We start from the raw sequence: 23562 nt of genomic DNA on the forward strand, positions 1-23562 counted from the left end.
TATAATAAAATGGTGTGTGCTCTAACAGGTGTGAGGTTGTTAGAATTAAGGGCAGTTGGGGCTGGAGTGATAGCACAGCGGGTAGGGCGTTTGCCTTGCACGCGGCCGACCCGGGTTCAAATCCCAGCATCCCATATGGTCCCCTGAGCACCGCCAGGAGTAATTCCTGAGTGCAGAACCAGGAGTAACCCGTGTGCATCGCCAGGTGTGACCCAAAAACAACAACAACAAAAAAAAGAATTAAGGGCAGTAATTTTCCTCTTCCTCTGTATTGGATGATGGTAAGATTGGCAGCATAGAGACAGAGAAAAAAAGGGGGGGGAGGAGAGGGAGAGAGAGATTGACAGAGAGAGAGAGATTGATTTTCTTTATTCTTTTCCACTGTATTTCTTCGTCTTTTTTTTTTTTTTTTTTTTTTTAAATTTTGTTCCACATCTGGTGATGCCAGGGGTTACTCCTGGCTATGCACTTAGATTCCTCCTGGTGGTGCTTGGGGGTGCCAGGGGTCAAATCAGGCTCAGCTGCAGGCAAGGTGAATGCTACCCTCTGCACTGTGGCTCCAGCCCCAGCTCTTTGCTGCGTTGCAGTGAAAGAACGGTGGGGAAGACATGAAGATTTATCACAGTGACAGTATCTGTTTTGGTGTATGTTTATTTTTTGGGATCTGAAGAAATACTTTTATTTTTTGCTTTTCGGGTCACACCCCGCAATGCACAGGGGTTACTCCTGGCTCTGCACTCAGGAATTTCTCCTGGCAGTGCTCAGGGGACCATATGACATGCTGGGAATCGAACCTGGGTGGGCTGCATGCAAGGCAAACGCCATACCTGCTGTGATATCACTCCAGCCTTTTTTTTTTTTTTGAATGCAGATTATGTTAGTTTTCTTAATGGTTATAGAAACTATATGTTTCTATAACATATAGAAACTATAGAAACATATAGAAACTATATGTTTCAGTTGCAGGTTGGGTTTTTTTTTTTTTTTTTACTTACAAGTTTGAATTGCAAACTTGATTTCTCTATAGCTCTCACATGCCATGATTTCAGATTTTAGAAACCTTGTGTTACCACCTTAGAAGAAAGATTGCATTGTACACTACAATTTTTGGCGGTCTGATGGATATACAGATAACCACTTTGGAGGCTGGAGTTAGTACAGTGGGTAGGGCACTCACCTTGTCTTCGTTGTATTGTCTTCAGGCCCTATAATTTTTATTACACTTCTAAAGTTAGAGTATTTGAGCCAGACACATAGTACAGTGGACAGGGTGCTTGCCTTGCGTTATCACAGTTCTTTTCTTGGCACCCCATAGAGTCCCCTGAGCAGTGCCAGCCATGATCCCCGAGAACAGCAGGAGTAAGCCCTGAGCACCACTGGGTACGGGACTCCTTGCCCAAAACAACTAGGTCAAGTTCAATATTTTTTATTGTAGTACTTGTTCTTGTGCTGACAAATGAAAGTTTTACTGACACTGATTAATATACCTAAAGATTTAAGGCATGTTCTAGATCAGAACATTTTAATCTGTAGTGTAGGGTTCTCACAGCGGACCCAAGTTTGATTCTTGGCATCTCTTGTGGTCTCTAGCATTCCCAGGAGTTACTCCAGAGCATCGCCAGGTGTGGCCTCAAAACAGAAAACAAACAACAAAAAGATAACCCCAGCCCCCAAACCCATTTTAATCAAAGGTTGTTGTAAAATCTACAATGATGCATATTTTGTTAATAGTTTTCTGCTGTTGTAATGTTTTATGTTATGCAATCACATTTTAATTATGTCTTCAAATTCAAGCACTGGGTTTTTTTTTTTTTTTTGCTTTCATGTCTGTAGACCTTAAAATATAATTGATTTTAAGCAAGCAAATGAATTTTTTACTCAGGTATAAACAGTAACTATTAATATTTCATTTCTCAGCTAGGTGACTTCTATCTAGAACTCCACTGGGATTTTCAAAGCTGGGGTAAGAGAGCCTTATGTTTTTACTACAAAATATGTATATATGCAGAAGTATGATTGCAAAGTGAGCTATTTTAGTAGGCTGTTAGCATAACAAATTTATACTTGCCCTGTGAAAGTTTATACTTGCTGTAAGGATATGAAGAAATTCTTCAAGGTTTTTTTTTCCTAGTGAACTTTGCTAATTAAGTATCTATGGGAACAACTATAAATTGTATTTTTTTTAAAGTTTGGGGCCAAATTTAGTGGTGCTCCAGAGTCATCCCTCTCAGTGCTCAGGGGACCATGCAGTGCCAAGTACATAATCTCAGAGCTGGAAAGGTAAGACAGTGGGGAGGGCTCTTGTCTTGCACGTGGCTGAGCCGGGTTCGATCCCCGACATCCCATATGGCCTCCTGTGCACCACCAGGAGTGATTTCCTGAGTGCAGAGGCAGGAGTAACCCCTGAGCATTGCTGGATGTGGCCCCAAAACAAAAACAAGCAAAAAGTATCTAATTGGGGCCATTTATGTGCAAAGCATGTACTCTGCCCTATTTATTCCTTTTTTTTTTTTTATTCAGTGTAATCAAAGTAAAAAGAAAGAGTAAAGTGGCCTGTTTATTTCTAAGAATAAAGGAATGTATGGGGAGCAGAGTGATAGTATAATAGTACAGCAGCTAAGGTGCTTGCCTTGCAGTCAGCTGACCCGGGTTCAATCCCCAGTACCCTATGTCCCCCCACACCCCAGCATGCCAGGAATGATTTTGATCACAGAGCCAGGAGCAAGCCCTGAGCACAGCTGGCGATGGCCTCAAAACCGAAAAAAGAGAAAAGATTAAAGGATTGTACTTTGTATATAGGTTTGCATAAAATGAACTTAAACATCACTGTCATCCTGTTGCTATCGATTTGCTCAAGCGAGCACCAGTAATGTCTCCATTGTGAGACTTGTTACTGTTTTTGGCATATCGAATACGCCACGGGTAGCTTGCCAGGCTCTGCCGTGTGGGCGAGATGCTCTGGGTAGCTTGCCGGGCTCTCCGAGAGGGGCGGAGGAATCAAACCCGGGTCGGCCATGTGCAAGGCAAACGCCCTACCTGCTGCTCCAGCCCCCAGTGCATATACATATATATAAATAAATACTGTTGAGCTTTATTATTAGTTAATTCACAAAAAAATCTCACAACTCCTACCCTTCCCCTTTCACTACATATGTAAAAGGTGATGCTACTTATAAATCTTAACTAACAAGAACATTTTTCAAAAGGAAACAGAGGTGAGAAGTAAAAGAAAATAACTGAGAAATGAATTTCAGAATCATTCTCCAGGCTTTACAGGAACCTTAAAAGTTAAAGCCAAGTAAAATGCTTCTCATTTTAACTTAAACTTAAACAGCAACTTAAACTTGCTCTTCCTCTCTACATAGTTCTAATCAATGTTAATAAATAAGTACTCTCCCAAAAGGAAAGAAACCTTTACTTCTGATTAGTGAAATTTTCAGCCTCTAAAGACAAATTTTTTTTTTAATCTCAAACAGAAAAGTCTCATTCTTAGAATTTTCTCAAATCATATTTTTTTTAAATAAGAATTTTTGTGTTGTAACAATATTTGAATGCATAGGAATATTATCAACAGTTTTTTAAAATTCATAAAATAATAGGACAATTAATCAGATTTTAAAAATACCAAAATGAAAATCTAATATTGACAGCTTAATGAATTTTAATTTTTGGAATATAGATATGTGTGCTGTGTGTATGTGTAAATAATTTTATATTGTAGATATCAAACTACCTGCCCTCACACCCCATCCGCCAGCAAAAAGGATAGAAATAATCCAAGTCGATGAACCAACAAAAATAGTTCTTGGGCTCTGTGAGAACTCGCACCCCCAGATGGCGAGGGGGTTCAGGGGCCCAGGGCTCGCTCTCAGCCAGGCGCTAGCCCTTGGCGGTGGGGAGAGGGAGGAGCACCCCACATAGAGAGCTGGGAGGCTGCACTCTGGAACTTAAATCATTGAGTAAATGAAATGCAAACGAAAATTAAAAAAAGAAGAAAAGCTGGGGACAGGCTGAGGTGGTGGCGCCCCTGAAGCCTGCCTTCGTATGGGCTCTCCAACCCCAGCCCCCGACCCCGCATCCCTAGAACCCCTGGGCGTGGCCCTGGTGGCCCCCAACACTGCGTGGAGTGGCCCTGGCCTCTGCACACTGCAGGGTGTGACTGACAAGCAAATATGGAAGCGACTTGATCTTTCCTTTGCTCATAACATGGGCCACTAACTACAGTTGAAAGCCCGTTTCTAGAAGTAACATCAGGTGGGGGGGATGGGGGTAGCAAGACTCGCTCAGCCCGACTGGTTGACTCGGTGGTGCTCTTTTTCCCCTTCACTTGCCTTTGCTTCTCATCCCCCCGTCTTCCTCTTCTGATGTTTGGTAAAGGGTATTGGCATATGTGTCTTTTTGTAGGTAACTATTATTTCAAAATATATATTTAGTTATAGTGCTGTGTACTTTTTGTTTGTTTTTTATTTTTGGGTCATATCCAGCTGTGCTCGGGGCTTACTCCTGACTCAGAGCTCAGGGGACCATGTGGGGTGCTGGGGATCAAACCCACGTCGGCTGCATGCAAGCCCAGCGCCCTGTTGTCTCTCTAGCCCCATATTATAGGTAAATTTTTTGTTGGTGTTACTTACGTTATATTTAAAGGGTCAGAAGGAATCAAGGTTCATCCATTTATTCATTCACAAGAGTTAGTTGCAATAGAACATTGTTTTCTCATGTATGTATAATAATGTCCTGCTCTGTGTCCCCAAGTAGTGGTTATAATAATTTTGCTCCTCTTGTGTGGGTAGTAGTTTTTGGTTTGAGGTTACATCAACTGTCCAGCAATTACAGTTAAATAGTGGATTTTTTTTTTATTTTACTAGTCTTTGAGTTGGAAAGTACCATTGTTTAAGAAAGTACTGTTTTAAAGGAATTTGTTGTAAATTTGGTGCACATGTAAAGTGTTTAGTTGCTCTTCTAAAAGTTTACAGTGTCTCGGAATCTTAGATGTTTATTTATTTTACCTTTTCTTTTTAAAAATGCAGTGCCTTTACTTTCCCGAATTCTGCCTTCTGATGCATGTAAAATATACAAACAAGGTATCTATATCAGGTAAGGCTGATTTGATTTTTTTTAATGTATAACCCAAAATCAACATTCAGATAAAACTTTTCTTTCTGTAGTGATCATTTCTGTTCATTTGACCTTGTGTTTTAGAAGTTAAATGTGCGTTGCTTTTTAACAATATTTATTTCATATTTGAGGCCTTCTATAGATTTCGTTCAAGTCCACCCTAAGGAGAGTTTGATTCTTATTCAGTAACAGGCTGTCGAGAGGGCAAACAGATTGGAGATGACGAGAGAACTTGTAAGGTGGCCAGCTCCCTGGGCTGGCTTGTTGAGGAATAAGGGACTTACAAGGGGAGTCCCGACCCCTGTCCTCTTCCTCTGTCTTGCGCCGCCCTCCCCGAGGTGTCCCCACCCATGAAGCTGTCTGTCTGTCAGTCTTGTCCATTATATGTTTCTTTTTGTGGACACTTCGGACCAATTTTCATTTTCTTCTGTTCCCTTTTAGCACTAAGATTGATGTTTGGCTCTAATGGGAAATCTGTTTATTTTACTCGTTTTAGAGTTTTACTTTCATTTGTTTATGTCCTTTGTTTTAGCTGTGTCCTAATGTAGTGTTTTTATCTATAGTTCTGGTGAATTTATCTTTATTTTAGCAACAGTTATAAATTATACAGGCATATAAAATACAATAGATGTTATATTTTGTACTTTGTACATGTATTACATATAAAACGTAGCATCAGTAATATATATGTTTAATATGCATACTTATTATGTAATATTGATTTACCTATAACTCCAGAATATTACTTTGAAATAAAGAATTGGAAGATGATTTTATGTAACATGAACTCATAGATGAAAAAGTTCAAGAAGTCTTGTGAAATACAGAAAAATTAAGTGGGAAAGGACTTGGTAATAATGTATATTTAGGTTAGCAGCCTGTTATTATGGCTCCATTAACAATTATTTGTCAATTAAGGCTGTTTAGTTTAGGTGCCTGCCAAAGGTCACGGCTGTTTTGGGGGGCTAGTATTATCTTTAATGTGCTAGTTTCAAGTGAAAAAAGTTTGTTCTGTTTCTGTCTAGGTTTAGTGTGATGGAGCTTCCTTAGGAACTTGTTGCACGTTTATGTGTGACTTTTAAAACTAAAATTATACACAGTGCCTATATATAAATATAGGTAATAAAACAACATTGGCTAAAGAGAGCCTAAGGGAGAACTCTCTCCCAGAGTCTAGAGGGTTACAGAAGCTCTCTCACTTAGACCTGGGGTTTATTTTAATTTTTAATTTTTTTGCTTTTTGGGTCACACCCAGCAATGCTCAGGGGTTACTCCTGGCTCTGCACTCAGAAATTGCTCCTGGAGGTGCTTGGGGGGACCTGTGGGGTGCTGGGGATTGAACCCGGGTCAGCCACGTGCAAGGCAAACGCCCTACCCCCTACTATCAATCTGGCCCTAACCTGGGGTGTGTTGGGCAAGTGAAGTGAAGGAATATTACCCACAGATTTAAAAGCTCATTGCCAGAAAGAATTTACTGGATAAATGAAGATGCTGCCTTTTAAGGTGTGTGGCAAAAGTTTTTTGTGTATAGATGACAGGGATGCTTGGAAAGAAAAAAATCTGTCTCAGTTGAAACTTTTAGATTTAAATGGAGTGAGATTTTTTTTTTTTTTAAGATGTCACTTTAAAGTTGACTTTTGAGGTACGTGCAAAGGGAAAAGTTGAAGTTTGCTTTATCTCATGGCAGCCGAGTGGTGACTGAAAATAACTTGCCTAGTGTTACGGAGACATTCATGCTTTGCTCGGATAGGACAGTTCATATACCTGATTGTTAGATTCTAGTGTGAATGTCTGTGTGTTAATACTAATAATTGTGAGGTAATCTGTAGCCACTGAGTGCGATGACTGTTGCAAATTTCGCCCAATTTGGGTTTTTTCCCTAGCTCACAGAAAGATTCTCTTTCCCTTTTCACTGTTACTTAGCATTTTGTTTCAGGCTTTTAAAGAACATCTTTTCGAATCTCTGCATCTCTATAAAGGTGGTTTATATATGTATTTATAAGTACATAAAATTTGAAAAAAATTAAACCTTTACAGGAAATATGGGGAGATAGTACAGCAGGTAAGGCACTTGCCTTGCACGCGGCTGACGTGTGTTTGACCCTGGGCATCACGGTCCCTGAGCACCTCCGGGAATGATTCCTGAATGCAGAGCCTGGAGTAACCCCTGAGCATCGCTGGATATGCCCCTCCCCCATCAAGACAAATAAATAAATACATTTTTTTTAAAGTTCCCTGGGTTTAAATCCAACAACTATCTAATACTCTCCTGCCCTGACGGTAAAGGATCCTTGGGAGGCATGTGTGATTCAGCGAGGGGCTCATGTAACATCTCGAGGCTGCTGCAGGAGTGTTCATCTTTCCTAGCTGCACATTGCAAAAGTACAGGTGACACTGAAATTGGTCGTAACTGACCGGGCCCCCATGTCACTGTGCCGGGCTGTCTTCATCTGTCCTGCTATGTGTCCCCTCACCTGCTGTCCTCTCCCCACCCCGCAGTCCTCTCCCGCTCTGACCCAGGGTGGGTAAGGAGGGAGTGGAGGCAGCAGTCTTGTTCAGGTCTTTGCCATCTTTTTTTTTTTTTTTTTTTTTTGCCTTTTGGGTCACACCCAGCGTCGCTCAGGGGTTACTCCTGGCTCTGCACTCAGGAATTACCCCTGGCGGTGCTTGGGGGACCATATGGGATGCTGGGAATTGAACCCAGCTCGACAGCGTGCAAGGCAAACACCCTACCAGCTGTGCTATCACTCCGGCCTCCTCTTTGCCATCTTTTATGTGGGGTGTAGACATCTGTAGCTTTAACTTGGGAGTCCAGATCAACCAATCATATCAATGATACTTGTTTTTGGTGCTATTAGTAATTTACCTCTTTAGAAACACGGACCCTTCACTAGCATTACTTCCTCTCATGCCAGGCGTGCAAACAGGAACAATAGGCTAGTAGTTGGGTAGGAAACAGACCAGGGGGTAGAGTTAAACTATAAGGCAGCACATAGGGTTCACCCCTACATAGATGTTGGAATTTCCTTTCATTTTAGGGCTTCTTGATGGCATCCTGAGGATTGGACAGATTTTACATGACTTGGAAAACCTGCACCTTATGCAGAATGGAACCGTATTTTCATTTAAAAAAATTTTTTTCTCCTTACACTTTATAGAATCACTGTGCTTTACAAAGTTGTTCATGATGATTTGTTCCAGACATGCAGTATACCCGCACTAATCCCACCATCACTGCACTTGTTCGTCTCCCTTATCTCCAACTTTCCCAGCCACCCCGGAAGCCTGTCCCCTTCGCAGGCCCTCAGGAGCTTATTCCAGTTCACCCTGTTTTCTTGTTTGCTGCCCTCCATCCTGGGGAACTTGCTATTGGTACCGACATTTTTAAAAGTCAGCAGTGTGGGTGATAAAGCATACGTTATTCTAACCATTCTCCGGGTGCAGCAGGAGATGGGCTGTGCTTCTTAGCTCTTCCCAAGTCGGAAAAATGAAAGTGCCCATTCCCTTGGCCTTCCCCAGGACGACAGTGGAGAACCTGCAAAGGACGGGATTCTTAAATCTGCCGCTGGAGTGGATCCCTCACCCAGGAATTCCTTGGGTGGAGCAGCTTCTCGGCAGCTGCATCATCAGTCACGTCTTAGATGAAGGGGCCCATGTTTTGAGACTGTCACGGTCCTGATCACTTACAGGACTGCCTGACTCAAGTCTTTCAGAACACTTGGGACCACGATCCTAATGGCATCGAATCGTGATTTGTGGGATGCATTTGAGACTGGTCCTTCGGGGGCTAGATCTGGCCAGGTCTCGGTTACTGAAGAGCACAGTAAACGCACTGGCGGGTGGAACCATTGCCCTTTGGCACAGGAAGGATCTTTTTAGGGCCTGGGAGCTGTGCAGGATATGGGGAAACAAAATCCTGGGAAAGAGCCAGTATATCTAAAACTCGGAGTCCGGGAAGTTGGACAGAAAGGTCAGGCCTTTGGAGCAGGTGGTAACTGAGGCTTAGCAACCTGAGGGATGAAGCCAGGGTTAGTTCCACATGGTTGCTCAGATGAGTAGCGCAAAGGGGCGAGTCTGCACACACACAGGCCTTCATCCCAGGCGGGGAGACGGCCGTTGCCAGACCCTGTGAGCTCTGCTGAGTTACCCACATACGTCTTAAGGGACTAGAGGACGCCAGGCAGGCCTCCTGCTTTCTTTGTTCTGCCTGTCTCCGGGGAAATGACTTGTATGGAGTAGCCATAGTGAGAGAAATAATAAGGGAAGAGAAGTTACAGCAAGGGAAATGTGTCAATCCTGGGGAAATAATCTTTTCTATTTTTTTTAAATGTACGAGTACTGCTATTCAGCCATTGATTAAGTTGAAAATCTTTTCTAGATTAATGAAGTATATATATATGCATGTATATAAAATCAGAATAGTAAAACATAGGTAACAATGAAAGGATTTATTGATTTTTTTGGGGGGGTTAATAAAATATTGGCAATTTGGCTGCCTTCTGCAAATCTGACTTGGAACTTAGTATTGGTCTGAGTATTAGAGTTTTGTTGAAGTTTGATTTGTCCGAGTTTCTCACCTGCCCCTCTTTCGCAGGCTGGACACTACTCTAATAGACTTTACTGACATGAAGTGCCAACGAGGGGATCTCAGCTTCATTTTCAATGGGGACGCGGCACCCTCGGAATCTTTTGTAGTATTAGACAACGAACAGAAAGTTTATCAGCGAATACACCATGAGGTGAGTATACTGTGTCTTATCAGTGTTTCTCTGAATGGTCTTTAAAAATGTCTGCGTGCATAGCCCAGCGTCAGTGTGACTGTGTCAAAAGACGCACAATAGAGGGACGACTCCTTAACAGAACTTCTTTTTTTTTTCCTTTTTTCCACTTGGCAATGCACAGGGGTTAGTCCTGGCTCTGCACTCAGGAATTACCCCTGGCGGTGCTCGGGGGACCATATGGGATGCTGGGAATCGGACCCGGGTTGGCCGCGTGCAAGGCAAGCGCCCTACCCGCTGTGCTATCGCTCCGGCCCCTGGAACTTTTATTTCTTGACTAGTGGGTTTAAAGCAGTTTTTCGTTTTTTGTTTTCTCATGTCTTCTCCATGTAGACCAGTACGTTGTCTGTCTGCCCATGTTTCACTGGTGATCTCGCTCTTAGTTAAATGAACTCCAGCATCTCTTCTTTCTCCCGTAGTTTCCGTTCTAATTTGTTACTCTGCCGGGCCTCTCATTTCCCTAGGTTGTCACTTAGACTTGCTGGGGCTCCACTGTCTACGTATTTTACCCATGTTTGACCTTCCTTCCACTCGACCTATTGCTAGCCACTTCGCTAGTGTTCCGAGGAAATAGTTTCTGACCGGCAGTGAGCAGTCAAGCTTGAGGTTGGAGGGGGAGGAGGGAAAGGCATTCCTTGGTGAACGCGAGGGTGGACCAAGCCCCGTTACTTTTGGATCAGATCACTGAAGGGATGGTCTGTTCGGGAAACAGGAGAGAAAGCTCTGCCTCGCAGCAGTGGAGATGTCTCTGTGGAGAATGTGAGCATGGTTCACGAACACCTTAAAGACCAGAGGAAGAATAACTACTTTGATTAGTTGGCAACAGGGAAGTAGATGGAACAAGATACTGATCTGATCAGAAAGCCACTTACATGCATTCATCTTGAGTATTTCCTTCTCTTTTCCTCCTCTTTCCTTCCTCAGCCATCTGTCAAATAACTGCTAGAGGTCAGGTGCTTGGGGGTGATAGTAACCAAGAGGGGGTGTCCAGGACGCTCTTGAACTAGCTCCAGTGACCTGCATCCGGCCCTGGGTGTTGCACAGCTCTCCTCGTTAAATCCTTAGTGACCTGCCAGAAGAAATAGCTGAAGGGTCTCCATTTTATCTGTCTGTTCTTCGCTTCTGAACCACACTCTCTGGGGTTGGCACCGCGGGGGCTCAGGGCCTCTCCTGCTCTCTTGCTCTGGGCAGCTCTGAACAGTGCTCGGGAGACCACGTGGTGCCATGGATTGAGCCTGGTCCTCCGACATACGAAGCACGTGTGCTGCTTGGTCTGTGGAGCCATCACTCCGGCCCCTCTGATCTCCTTGTTATCCCTGAGAAAATGGAAATGTACTGACATGAAACGACATCTTTAAGGTCACACCGCCAGTCTGCAAGATGGATAGGAAAAGAGAGAGATTGTAGTAGGGAGAAGATGATGGGAGAAGCACTTTCAGTTACATGGTTCAAAGATGCTGAGAATTTTGACGAGGGTGATGTCGGGAATAATAAGGGAAAAAAAATAATAAGGGAAAATAATAAGGGGAAAAAAATTATGGCTCAGATTTCCAAAACCAAAATACTCGGACTTGCCAGTAGTTTGAATGTAGTTGATCTTGGGAAAGTCTTGGAAAGATTTACAGGGGAGTGCCATGATTCTATTTTAATGGACTGCGCATTTGAGAAGGAAACAGGTTTAGTGGTTTAGATGATTCATTTTTTAAGTCCATTGCTAAAATCATTGTCATTCCCCTCAACCTTTTCTTTATTAGACTTCTCTAAAGTATTTACTGTTTGCCAAAAACGGTAACTACAAGTCTCACAATGGAGACGTTTTTGGTGCCCGCTTGAGCAAATCCAACAATGGATGACAGTGCAGTGCAGTGCAGTGATCTTATTTGGTTAATTGTTCTTTCCCCGCCTCTCCTTTTTCTCCTTTGTTCCTTTATCTCTGTCACCTCTTGGTACCCTTAACATATACTCATTCCTACCAGCTGCCAAGATAATCTCTTCCATTTCCGTTGCTGTACTTCTGCCCTTGGGGTCTCTTCTGACAGCTATTACGCATGCGCATGTGTTTTCTCATCTCAGATGAAACTTACAAGTGGAGCTGTCTCTGCTTAAATAGCGAAAGGATATATGTGTGTCTCAGGCACCTCAAAATCCAGCTCTTCTGAAACGAAATTCATTCTTTTCCCCTCACACCTGCCCATCTAGTTTCCCTTCTTTTGACTAAGGTCATCTCTTTCCGTTCCACCAGAAAACTGGATGTGATTTTGTCATCTTCTGCTCTTATCTTTCTATTATTATTATTATTATTATTATTATTTTGCTTTTTGGTCACACCTGGCAATGTACAGGGGTTACTCCTGGCTCTACACTCAGGAATCACCCCGGCGGTGGTCAGGGGACCATATGGGATGCTGGGAATCGAACCCAGGTTGGCACTCCAGCCCCTCTTATCTTTCTTAATTAGCTAACATGCCTGACCTTTTCTGTCTTCTTAAGGTCTTACAAATATTGGTTTTTATTTATACTATTTCTGCCAGCATTTTGCATATTCAGTATCTTTCAGCTGGACTATAACAAAATGTCACAAATGAATTCCCTCCTTAAGGCACCTCTAAAACTTCCCGCTCCCTGGAGAGTGAAGTCAGGTGCCCTCGCGCGCTTCTGCCACCGCCATGTGTTACCGTGTTGTCTTGGACACCCTGGTGCTGAACTCATGTGGTTGTGCCAGGCTGTTCCGTGCTTCATTCCTTTGATGCCCTTCTAGATTGCTCTTCTGACCCCCTCGCACTGGGGGTCCCCTGGATAGTGCTCTGTCACCCACGCCAGGTGACTGACAGCTTACTTCCTTAGGGTCCCGTGAAATCTGGTCTCAGTGCTTCTGATGCTTGACTTGCTTATATGGCCTTCTCCTCCTTTGGGGGCGGGAGCCCGCAGGTGGACGGGGCTCTCTCGAAGGTGACCTCTGGTACCCAGGGGAGCAGCAAGCCCTAGTTTGGCAAACTCTCTGTCCAGGGAGAGATAGCAAGTGTTTTATATAGTTAGCTATATTAGCAGGACACGCAGTCCTTGTCACAGCTGTCCGGCCCTACTGTTCTTTGTGAGAAGCAGCTGCGGACAGAATGACCCATTTCATTTCTAAACAGTGGCAGCCTGGACCTGGCGTGGCCATGGTTCACTGACCCTCATTCTCGAGTCTCTGAGATGTTGTCAGTCATTTGGCCTGCTTGCACGTTAGTTGACGAGAGGGTAATTAAATGGGTAACAGGTGAGTTGGAAGTAGGACGTTGAAAGACCAGCCACCTCCCCTTGTAACTCCTGACTTTTCCTTCGTGAGATACCTTTGGCTCTTTCCCTGCTGGAGAAACTCGCATTCTCTGTCTCTCTCTCTCTTTCCCTACATTAAATTATTTTACTTAAAAAAAAATCAGGCTGAGATAGAATTCAGTGGTAAAACATGTGCCCTGAATTCTCAAGGCCCTAGATTTGATGCCGGACACTAGACGGTCTCTGGGAATCTCCAGGGATGCCTTTTACCTGCGGGAAAGGTCAGCTGGCACGGAAGGAGGGCAGTAGTGTCTTAGCTGATGTTACAGCATCAGTGAAGTGACCAAATCAGTGACCGTTAGCTATGGTCTGAGAGTATTTTATCCTTGAGTAATACTGAAGCACTCAATTCTGAGCAGCAGCTTTGAGGGTAGAGAATATTTGTTTATATTTACATGGACACACAAGCAGTAACTTTGCTTGTGTTTATTGAATGACTATAACTACGTGTAAAAGGATGTGATTATTCAAGGATGTAGATATGTCTGTAAGAAACCTTTTTTTTTTTTTTAAATGGAGTCGTAGATAGTCTATCTTACCTTGATGTGTGACATTTAGACCTGTAGCTTTTAGGAGAAATGACCTCACATTTTTTCAAAGCTGTTTTATTATTTTTTAAAAGTCATAACATTTTAATTGTTATTTTCATATGTAGTACTAATGCCGGTTGAAAGCCTCATTTCTTAATGCTTGATTTTTGCCTCCACCCCAGGAATCAGAGATGGAAACAGAAGAAGAGGTTGACATTTTAATGAGTAGTGATATTTACTCCGCATCTTTATCAACCAAATCAATTTCTTTCACACGTGCCCAAACAGGATGGCTTTTTCGGGAAGATAAAACCGTATGTGCAAATTAGATTCTAAACTTTAAAAATTGTGTAGTGTTTAATGTCACCGCTATAACATGACGGGAATGTGCAAGGTGTGAGAACCATTGTGTGCAATTAGTTGATTTCTCCTCCTTGAGAGTAGACCGGGCCGTTTAGAGTTGGGATTCGGAAGTCAGGGGTGTGACTTTAGCTCATTCGAATTCCAGATTGTCAATGAGTCATACTGTCAACTGCCTTGTGAGGATACAGGAAGCATTTTCTTTGCATGATTTCGTTCTATTTTTAATGGTTTGTTTATTTAGTTTTGGTTTTGGGGCCACACATGCAGGGGTTACTCCTGGGATGCTTCTGTGATGCTGACACACAGCTGAGGCTTCCTTTTTTTTTTTTTTTTTTAATTTCTTTTTGGGTCACACTGGGGATGCTCTGGGTCACTCCTGGCTCTGCACTCAGGAATGACTCCTGCCGGTGCTTGGGGGACCATATGGGATGCTGGGAGTCGAACCCAGGTTGGCTGTGTGCAAGGCAAACGCCCTACCCACTGTGCTATCGCTCCAGCCCCAGCTGGGGTGCCTGACCCTTGCCCTGTCTCCAGCCCTAATGCTTTATTAAGAAGACCACCAAAGGAGGGTACACATCCAGTTTCAGGACTACTAAACTATATCTACTCAATCTCTGTTTCTCGTTAGTCTCTATAACTGATTGCAATGAAATAAACTATATGTTTGAACAACACTATTAAATTATGTCTCACTGGAGGTTTTTCCCCATTAGTGACTTGTTACTGCCCCCCTCCCCCGGGCACCCAGCACACACACACTTTATTTAAGCATTTACTTCAGACATTCAGTATTCAACCCAAATCTCACCACCACTGTCACCTTCCTGCCACCATTGTCTCCATTTTCCCAACCGCCCCTAATGTCTGCCCCTGTAGCAGGCCCACAGTCATTTGTTTTATATTGCTTATTACCATTAAATGGTGATGGAATCATCACAAAATTTTGGGGAAATTGCTGTTGCTCACCGTGGGGCCGTTAAGTCCTTGTCCGAGGGTCTGCTAAGCTGTGGTTGCAGGGGCAGCCTCCCGTGTTGACATTGCTGTTAGTGAGAATGGCTTGCCTTCTGCACTGCATCCCATCCAGTCTGGTGTGCAACTACTGCTAGTGATGAGATTTTGGAGATGCTACGTGGTCTAGAAACTCCAGAATATTTAATTGGCTGGTGGCATGGCAGTGGCTTCGTGGTGTGGGAGCTGGTCCACCCGCCTTTGAGATTGCCCCGAAGGTCTCAGCCAGAACCAGTGTCCAAGAGATTTCTGCAAGTAATGGATCTCCTTGGAGATTGCTCTATGTGTCTCTGGAATTAGGCCGGTGGATGAGTTTACACGGCAGTGGTGTGGGGTGGGGCTTGGCTCCCCGTCAGTGAATTGAAATTTATTTTTTCCATTTCAGTTTCTCAGTAAGCAAGAGGTTTTATCATGTAGTTCAGACTACTTTTACACATTTAAATTCAGCAAATAAATATTTTTAAAAGCCTTTTTTTTTTTTTTAACTGTAGCACTGTTCATTGAGATTTGCTCGAGCAGGCACCAGTAATGTCTCCATTGTGAGACTTGTTACTCTTTTTGGCTTATCAGATACGCCAGGGGAGCTTGCCAGGCCCTGCCATGCAGGCGAGATACTCTTGGTAGCTTGCTGGGCTCTCTGAGAGGGACGGAGGAATCGAACCCGGGTCAGCTGCGTGCAAGGCAAATGCCCTACCCGCTGTGCTATCACTCCAGCCCAGTTCTTTTTTTACCAAAAAAAAAAAAAAAATAAAGTAAAGAGTAAGTAATCCAGGCTGGGTAGATGGCCCAAAGGGCTGGAGTGCGGGGATTGGTCCCTGGCTGGAAATCAAAAGAACAAACAGAGACAGCTCAGAGAGATAGTCCAGGGGCGAAGGCGCTTGCCTTGTGTACCACTGACCTTGGCTCTATCCCCAGCACCACGTATGATTCCCCAAGCACTGCCAGAGGGGAGAACCAGGAGTAAGCCCCAGGCATCACTGCTGTGCATCCCCCCCCCCAAAAAAAAGAGCAACCCTTAGTCGTCCTGTTAGGTAAAAGCCAGGACTTACTGCTTTCAGAAATTGTTTATTTTTTAAATCACTCATGGTAGAAATCAAATATATTCTTTTTTTTTTTGCCTTTTTGGGTCACACCTGGCGATGCACAGGGGTTACTCCTGGCTCTGCACTCAGGAATCACTCCTGGCGGTGCTCAGGGGACCATATGGGATGCTGGGAATCGAACCCGGGTCTGCCGCGTGCAAGGCAAACGCCCTACCAGCCCCTCAAATATATTCTTATTGGGGAAAAAAAAAAACAAGGCACTATTAATTATGATTTTCCCAGAAACAGATCAATAACAAATGGCTTTTTGCTTTCTTTCTCTCTTTTCACATATTCACGGAATGTATATATTTACATATAGACACCCATCTGCGGTATATGTGTATGTGTTTGCTCAGTAAGACAGACTTCGCACTGTCTGTGAACGCTGAGAAATGGAATGGCCTCATTATGAGGAATGTACACCTAGGATTATTTTTTTAATGAGAATTTACATTTACTTCAGCTTTTCCATGAAGGCATGAAGGACAGGGGTGAGGGAGGGAGAGGTCGATTTCCCTGATGGCTGTGGGTCATGTGAATCAGCATAGGAGCAGGCCTGTGTAAAATTTATAGAGCGTTCTGGGAGACAACGCGTTCAGGGGAGGGTTGACGGTCCAGAGTCGGAACGTCTCAGCGGGAATCCAGGCTGGCTGGCTGTTTGCCTGTGGAGGAAAATGTAGCTTTTCCTTCGCAAAACCTTGGGCTTGCTCTGAGGACCCACCGTGGGGTCGGGCGCACTCACATTCCCTCGTGTGATCTGCCCCGTGCCACGTCTGCTCACTTAAATGTTAATCACATTTTAAAATACCTTCCCCTGTCATTTCCGCTGGCGTCTGACTTGTCCGCGTGCCCCGCAGCCCATTGGGACTGCCATGAAGTTAACCCCCACACTGCCGCACACGTGAGGTTCACGGTCCCCGAGGCACGCCACAAGCCACAAGATGTGGGCCATCTCCTTGTGCAGCCTCCTTGTGCAGCACCCTGAAGTTCTGGGGTGTTTTGGTGTTAAATTCGTACACGTGTGTCTGTCATCTTACGTGGCTTGACTTGTTCATATTTTCTTAACTGCTGTTCTGCATACCTTTGTAAAATCTGTTATAGTTTTTTTTTTCTAAGCAGTGCTATTTATTTATTTAAGCAAATGCATTGTATTCCTTATTATGTGTCTAAGCTGTAATTTAGCCAGTCCCTTACTTTTTGATGTTTGCATGAGTGGAGGCAAACTTCCTGTCTTAAATTCCCGCCAGTCTGAACGACGTGCAGTTATTTTCCTCGAAATGCCTTGGCCCTGTCTGATGGGCAGCGAGGAACGGCATGTCTCTATTTTGGAGGACAGTATACACTTAGCAGTTTTTGATGAGATGATTTATTTCCACCAAAACGGTATAAGATCTCAGTCATTGACCATTGTCACCTGGGCATTCCCCGGGCACAGAGAAATCAGTGGAGGCTTCTCGGGGTTTCTCATCAAGCCCGTTTGGCAGCAGAGAGCGTTCTAGGCTCTCCTGGGGTGAGGGCCGACTGACAGTCCCCGGGTTGGCTTGAAGTCTCATTTGTTTGTACTCTGTTCTTCTGGACAGCATTAGAAGGAGCACTTCAAGAGAAGATTTAAAAAAAAAAAAAAAATTGCAGCTGCTGTCCAGCTAGTACTACAGCTAAGCGGCTCAGAGCCCCTGAACAGCGTCTAGGGGATCTTCTTAAATCTTTGCCAGGTAAGGAGGGAGTCAGCCATGCTGTGGTTCCCATTTTGTAGGTAGAAACAGATGCAGAAGGCTTGGCTTTCTGGTGACTGGAACAGTGGCCACGGGGCTCAGGGCCCTGGCGGCAGCGCCCGCCCAGAGTCTGCGAGTGCCAGGAAGTCGCAGTGAGATGGAGCTCAGGGCATTGAACAGACGCAGACGCGGGAAGCCTGTTTGCAGCCTGTCACTGGGCGTAGTTTCTGAAGTGAGGCATTCGGAGACTCTGACCCCCCTGGGTCTGAAAAAGGCAAAGATTAGTGTTGAGGTCAGCACTTCCTTGAAAGGAAAGAACTTTTTTTTGGCTTCCTGTATACCACTCGAGTTTCCTTCCCCGCCAGTCGTCCTATAAGCCTGCCTGGATTAGAGAGCCAAGTCTGGCTCAGGATTACTGAGCCAGTTTCTCATTTGAAAGAAGCATCTGGAACTAGAACTTTGGTCCTGTTAGAGTAGAGCATTGGAACACGTGATTGATTCTACTAGAGACTCCTGTGTGCCATAGGGCATTTGTTTTTATTCAACGTTTTTTCTATCTATAAAATGGGAACAGTAATTACCCTGACCCCTCCTTGTTACTTAAGCTTGACTATCAGCTAAAGTTCTCAGATCATTTTGTGGTTTTTTGAGAGTAGATCTTTAATGGAAGACTGTATGTTCATTTAGAGGTAATTTACTTGTGGGTTAACTACATGTATTATATATGTATATATATCTTTTAAGTCTTTACAAATTTGAAAAGTGTGATTTTATAAATTTTTAATATAACCACGTATGTAATGTAAGTTAATTTCAAGTACCAAGGAAATACATATTTTGACTTAAATGTTACAAGTTTATGGGGAAAATGTATATTACTTCAAAACTTTTAAAAAATCAAAAGCATAAGTATCTTGATTTGCTTTTTGGAAATCTTTTCTTTTCCGTAGGAAAGAGTAGGAAACTTTCTGGCAGACTTTTATCTGGTGAATGGACTTGTTTTAGAATCAAGAAAAAGAAGAGAACATCTCACAGAAGAAGATATTCTTCGAAATAAGGCCATTATGGAGAGTTTGAGTAAAGGTGGAAACATTATGGAACAGAACTTTGAGGTATTATTTTCACTTGTGTTTAATAAGGTTCAAAAGAGATTTTATTTCTGGCACTCAATAAATTTATGTAAGTGCATGTATAGGGCATATTTGCTGTGTATCACCTTTTATTTTTCTGTGATCAGATCCTTTGTAATTTTGGGAGGCATCTGTCTTTGGCCTTTGAATCTTCCATAACAAATAGGCTAAACTCATTTTATAAGCATTACACCCAGGGTTAGCTTTTAATCCATGTCTTTATGAGTATGTTATTTTTGTACTTCAGTTGAAATCTGCTATTGCTTTGAAGGGCCGTCTTGCCGATTGCCCTATTTTCTGAGGTCATCTCTAGCCCATATTTCCCCATGTAGCTTTTTTCAGTCTATTTTTTTTATTTCGTTTTGTTTGGGGGAGGGGATCACACCTGGTGCTGCTCAGGGGTTACTCCTGGCTCATGCACTCAGAAATAACTCCTAGCTCAGGGGACCATATGGGATGCAGGGAACCAAACCCGGGTCAGCCGCGTGCAAGGCAAATGCCCTACCCACTGTGCTATCGCTCCAGCGCCTGTTTTTATTTTTGACTTTATTGAATCGCTGTGAATTATGAAGTGACTCCTGGTTGGGTGTCAGGCACTGAATGTTCTAACCCTCATCCATTCACCAGCGTCGGCTTCCCTCCCCCGTTGCCCTCCTTTCCCTCTCACCCACCAGCCTGCCGCCCCCACCCCCTTCTCTCTCCTCTTTAAGCACTGTTGTTTTGATTTGCATTTCCCTGATGCTGAGCTTTTTTTTAAGATGCCTTTTTACTAAATGCATTTCTTCTTTGAGGAAGATTCTGTTCTGGAAGATCTCTTCTTCCCATTTTTTGATGGGATTTGATTTTTTTTTTTTTTGGCATTTAAAGTTCTAGTAATGTTTTATATATCTTGGATATTAACCCTTTATCAAATGAATGGTTAGCAAATAGCTTCTCCCAGTCTGTGGCTGTCTGTGTAGTCTGGTCATCATTTCCTTTGAGGTACAGAAGCTTCTTAATATAGTCCTGGTTGGGGCTGGAGCGATAGCACAGCGGGGAGGGTGTTTGCCTTGCACGAGGCTGACCCGGGTTCGAGTCCCAGCATCCCAAATGGTCCCCTGAACACCGCCAGGAGTAATTCCTGAGTGCAGAGCCAGGAGTAACTCCTGTGCGTCGCCGGGTGCGACCCAAAAAACAAAAAAGTAAAAATAATATAGTCTTGGTTATTTTATTCTTTTGCTTGCTTAGCCAGTGGTGCTGGCTCCTTAGAGCTGTTTCTCGCTTCCACATCACAGAGGCGTCTGCCTTTGTTTCCTCCGTGTACCTGATCCCCCTCCGCTCTGTGATTCAGGTAACCCTGTGTTAACTGGCGATCACTTTAGCTTCAGATGCACAGGGAGATTCTGCGCACCACTCACCGCTCCGGCTCAGGCCTTGGTAAATGTTTCTCCTTTGCCCGAGATACTTTCAGGGAGCCAGGGGGTGTATAGGTCTGTAAAATCGGTGTACGAGTCACACATTGACTGATGAGAAATCCTGAGGCAGTTGAGTCTGAAGCGAATCTTTAAACTAGAACATGAGCCCCTCTGAGGTTACTCCTCGCCGTTGAAGGACTGTGGGTTCGTCTGTCATATCTGCCCTTGGCCTGGAGGGTGAAATGTAAGGCTTTCTCCACAACGTTCCTCTCTTCTCACTTTCTTCTGTCTCTACCCAGGTCATTTGTGATGTCTCGGCCAGCTGAACCCTTTGGCTGTTTCCCAGGCTCCTTTCTCTTGAAAGTCATCGTGTATACATTGAGTGTTTAGTTTGTTTTTGTTTGAACTGATTTTATTATCTAATGAGAGAATTCCAAATCTTTTATCTCACAATCCAGTTTTTCCTTCCTTTCCTCTTGGTGATGTTTCTCTGGAAACTTCTCAATGTCTAGAGTCAGCTGGCTACTGGTTACTGGGACGGTTTGTCTCTCTCAGGCTAAACTAGGCGCTCCCTCCACTCCCCCCAGTCACTGTAAACTCTCGTTTCGTTTCAGTTCGATTTGTGTGGGGACCACAGGCAGTGATGCTCAGGGCTTCCTCCTGACTGTGCTCAGGGGTCCCTCCCGGCGGGTGGAGGGACATTACCTTTGGGGTTCCTGGTATTGAACCTGGGTCAGCGCGTGCCAGGCAAGCGTCCTGCAGCTGTGCTGTTGCTCCAGCCCCAGCTCCTGTGTCCTGTCATCAGATGATAATTTGTATTTTTGACTCCCTGTTTGTGCTCTGTGGGGATTTCCCCTGCCCTGACCAGTTCTGAGCTGCAGGCCCCTGGAGGTCAGGGTTAGTTTTTTCAAACTTCTCTGTAGTGTCCAAGTACCCTAGGAACCCTGGTTCCCACGGGGCGTCTTTTTTTTTTTTTTTAAACCCTCCATAGTTCCCTATGCCAGGACCATTGGGGATGATGAAAATCCTACGTGGAGAGATTTTGGTACTTTCATACTTATCTTCTTGGGGTTCAGACGTTTGAAAATATTTGCCCATTGTCAGCTGGAATAATAGCACAGCGGGTAGGGCGTTTGCCTTGAACGCATCTGACCCGGGTTCGATTCCTCCATCCCTCTCAGAGAGCCCGGCAAGCTACCGAGAGTATCCTGCCTGCACGGCAGAGCCTGGCAAGCTCCCCATGGCGTACTGGATATGCCAGAAACAGTAACAGCGAGTCTCACAATGGAGACGTTACTGGTGCCCGCTTGAGCAAATCTATCAACAATGGGAAGACAGTGATATAGTGATACAGTGATACAGTGATACTTGCCTGTTGTCAGTATGTTGTTTGTGGTTTTCTGAATAGTTGCCCGTTGGCTCGCCTCACCCACCTTTCAATAATAAAATAAGCTGGACAAAAGGAAAAGGTAATACAAATAAGACTGTTTCACAATCCCGCTGTAGAGCTTCAGTCACCATGGGGCTCTCTTGCAAATGCCACCTGAAAGTGTTGTGTGATGAGATTAAGTAGCAAGTGGCTTGCATAGTTGATGATGTTTGATATTTAAAAAAGAAAAAAGTATGCCTTCTGGATCAGAGAGGTAGTACAGCAGAAGGGCACTTGCCTCGCACATAACCAACCCAGGTTCGATCCCCGGCGCCCCATATGGCCCCCTGAGCACTGCCAGGCGTGATTCCTAAGTGCAGAGCCAGGAGTAACTCCTGTGCATTCCCAGGTGTTAACCCCTAAGCCTTGCCGGGTGTGACTACAAAACTAAACAAGCAAACAAGCCATTTTGCATTCTTTCTTCCAACCCTCCCTCGACACCTGCTCACCTCCTTGCCCCTCTTGGTTTCGTTTTTGACAGCCGGTTCGGAGACAGTCCCTCACCCCTCCTCCTCAGAACACGATCACGTGGGAAGAATATATATCTGCTGAAAATGGAAAGTAAGTCCTTCTTGTTCCTTTCTCGTTTATCCTTCGGGTCTTAGATGGCACTAATTGAAAAACCCCGGGCACTCTGTTACAGCTGTATCAGGGCGAGGTACTCTGGGGGTCGGCCTGAGCAGTTTATCTGTCCGCAGAAGGGACAGGTGGGATGAGAGAGGTCCCCCCTCCCCCAGCCCCGCCCCTCCTCCTGCCTGCGCTCTGTCCCGGGCAGGCTGTCCCGGTAGATTGCACACACCCCAAAACCTGGAAGGCTGAGTCTGAGGAAAAGCCAGATGAGGAGCCGCTTGCCCAGTGCAGCGGTGGCCTGAGGTTCTTCTGCTCGTGACGGGATATGTCACGGTGCCCCATCACGGCCTCCAGGCTGTACTGACCCCGTCTCTCCATCCTGACGCAAAATGTTTGCTCACTGTTAATTTTTAATACTTAGCATGTGTGTTTGTTCAACAGTCAATAAAAGAAGGATGAAGACATAGTTTATTTTGAATGGATAAATAGAATTTTGCTTTCTGCTGAGCATGTCAAAGAAAGTAATCATTTGGTAGAAAGTATTTTTTTCTCCTCCCCCTCCAACACACACACACACACACACACACACACACACACACACACACACACACAGTAGTAGATGTCTCTTTTTTTGCAATTATTTACTGATTGAGGTAACACTTACAGGAGAGTCAATGGTTCTGTGTTCAGGGGATGGGTTTACTGCATCACACCCACCACAGGCCTCCTGTCCACGCGCATGTCAGTTCTGTGCCAGTTTCCGGCTGGTTTTCGCTGGACATTGTCTGCCGCCTGCTTTATGCCTCTCTGCTCCGTATGAGGGATGAGCAGGCGTCGGTCCTTTTTCCGTCCTGCTTCGCCTAGCATGACGCCTTCTCGTGTCATCTGCATAAAATATTACTCTCTCGAGGTGGAAGAAAATGTTTCCTTTCCTTGAGAAGTGGCGGTGATTTTTTGGAAAAGGATTTATTACACTTTCCTCATTTCTGAATTAATGTTTCGACCTAATGATGTTCTTTGATTAATTCAGAACTCAGGTCACCGAAGAGAGTGCGCACGAGATAGAATGTAGGGTACCTTCTGGGGGGCTTGATCCCAGAACCCCATGGCCCCCACACACCACTGGGTGC

General features: G+C 44.4%; 1 protein-coding gene across 1 annotated transcript in view; it reads left to right on the forward strand.

Annotated features, from left to right (window-relative positions):
* ANKRD13C (ankyrin repeat domain 13C) overlaps positions 1–23562 on the forward strand; it is a 75778-nt gene that overhangs the window by 45076 nt on the left and 7140 nt on the right. The window contains exons 5-10 of the mRNA XM_055138685.1: positions 1918–1963; positions 5028–5094; positions 9710–9854; positions 13924–14055; positions 18860–19021; positions 22344–22423. Of these exons, the coding sequence (XP_054994660.1) occupies positions 1918–1963; positions 5028–5094; positions 9710–9854; positions 13924–14055; positions 18860–19021; positions 22344–22423 (632 nt within the window). The remainder of the gene's footprint in view (positions 1–1917; positions 1964–5027; positions 5095–9709; positions 9855–13923; positions 14056–18859; positions 19022–22343; positions 22424–23562) is intronic.

The sequence above is a fragment of the Sorex araneus genome, chromosome 5 (genome assembly GCF_027595985.1).
Source record: "Sorex araneus isolate mSorAra2 chromosome 5, mSorAra2.pri, whole genome shotgun sequence".
NCBI lineage: Eukaryota > Metazoa > Chordata > Mammalia > Eulipotyphla > Soricidae > Sorex > Sorex araneus.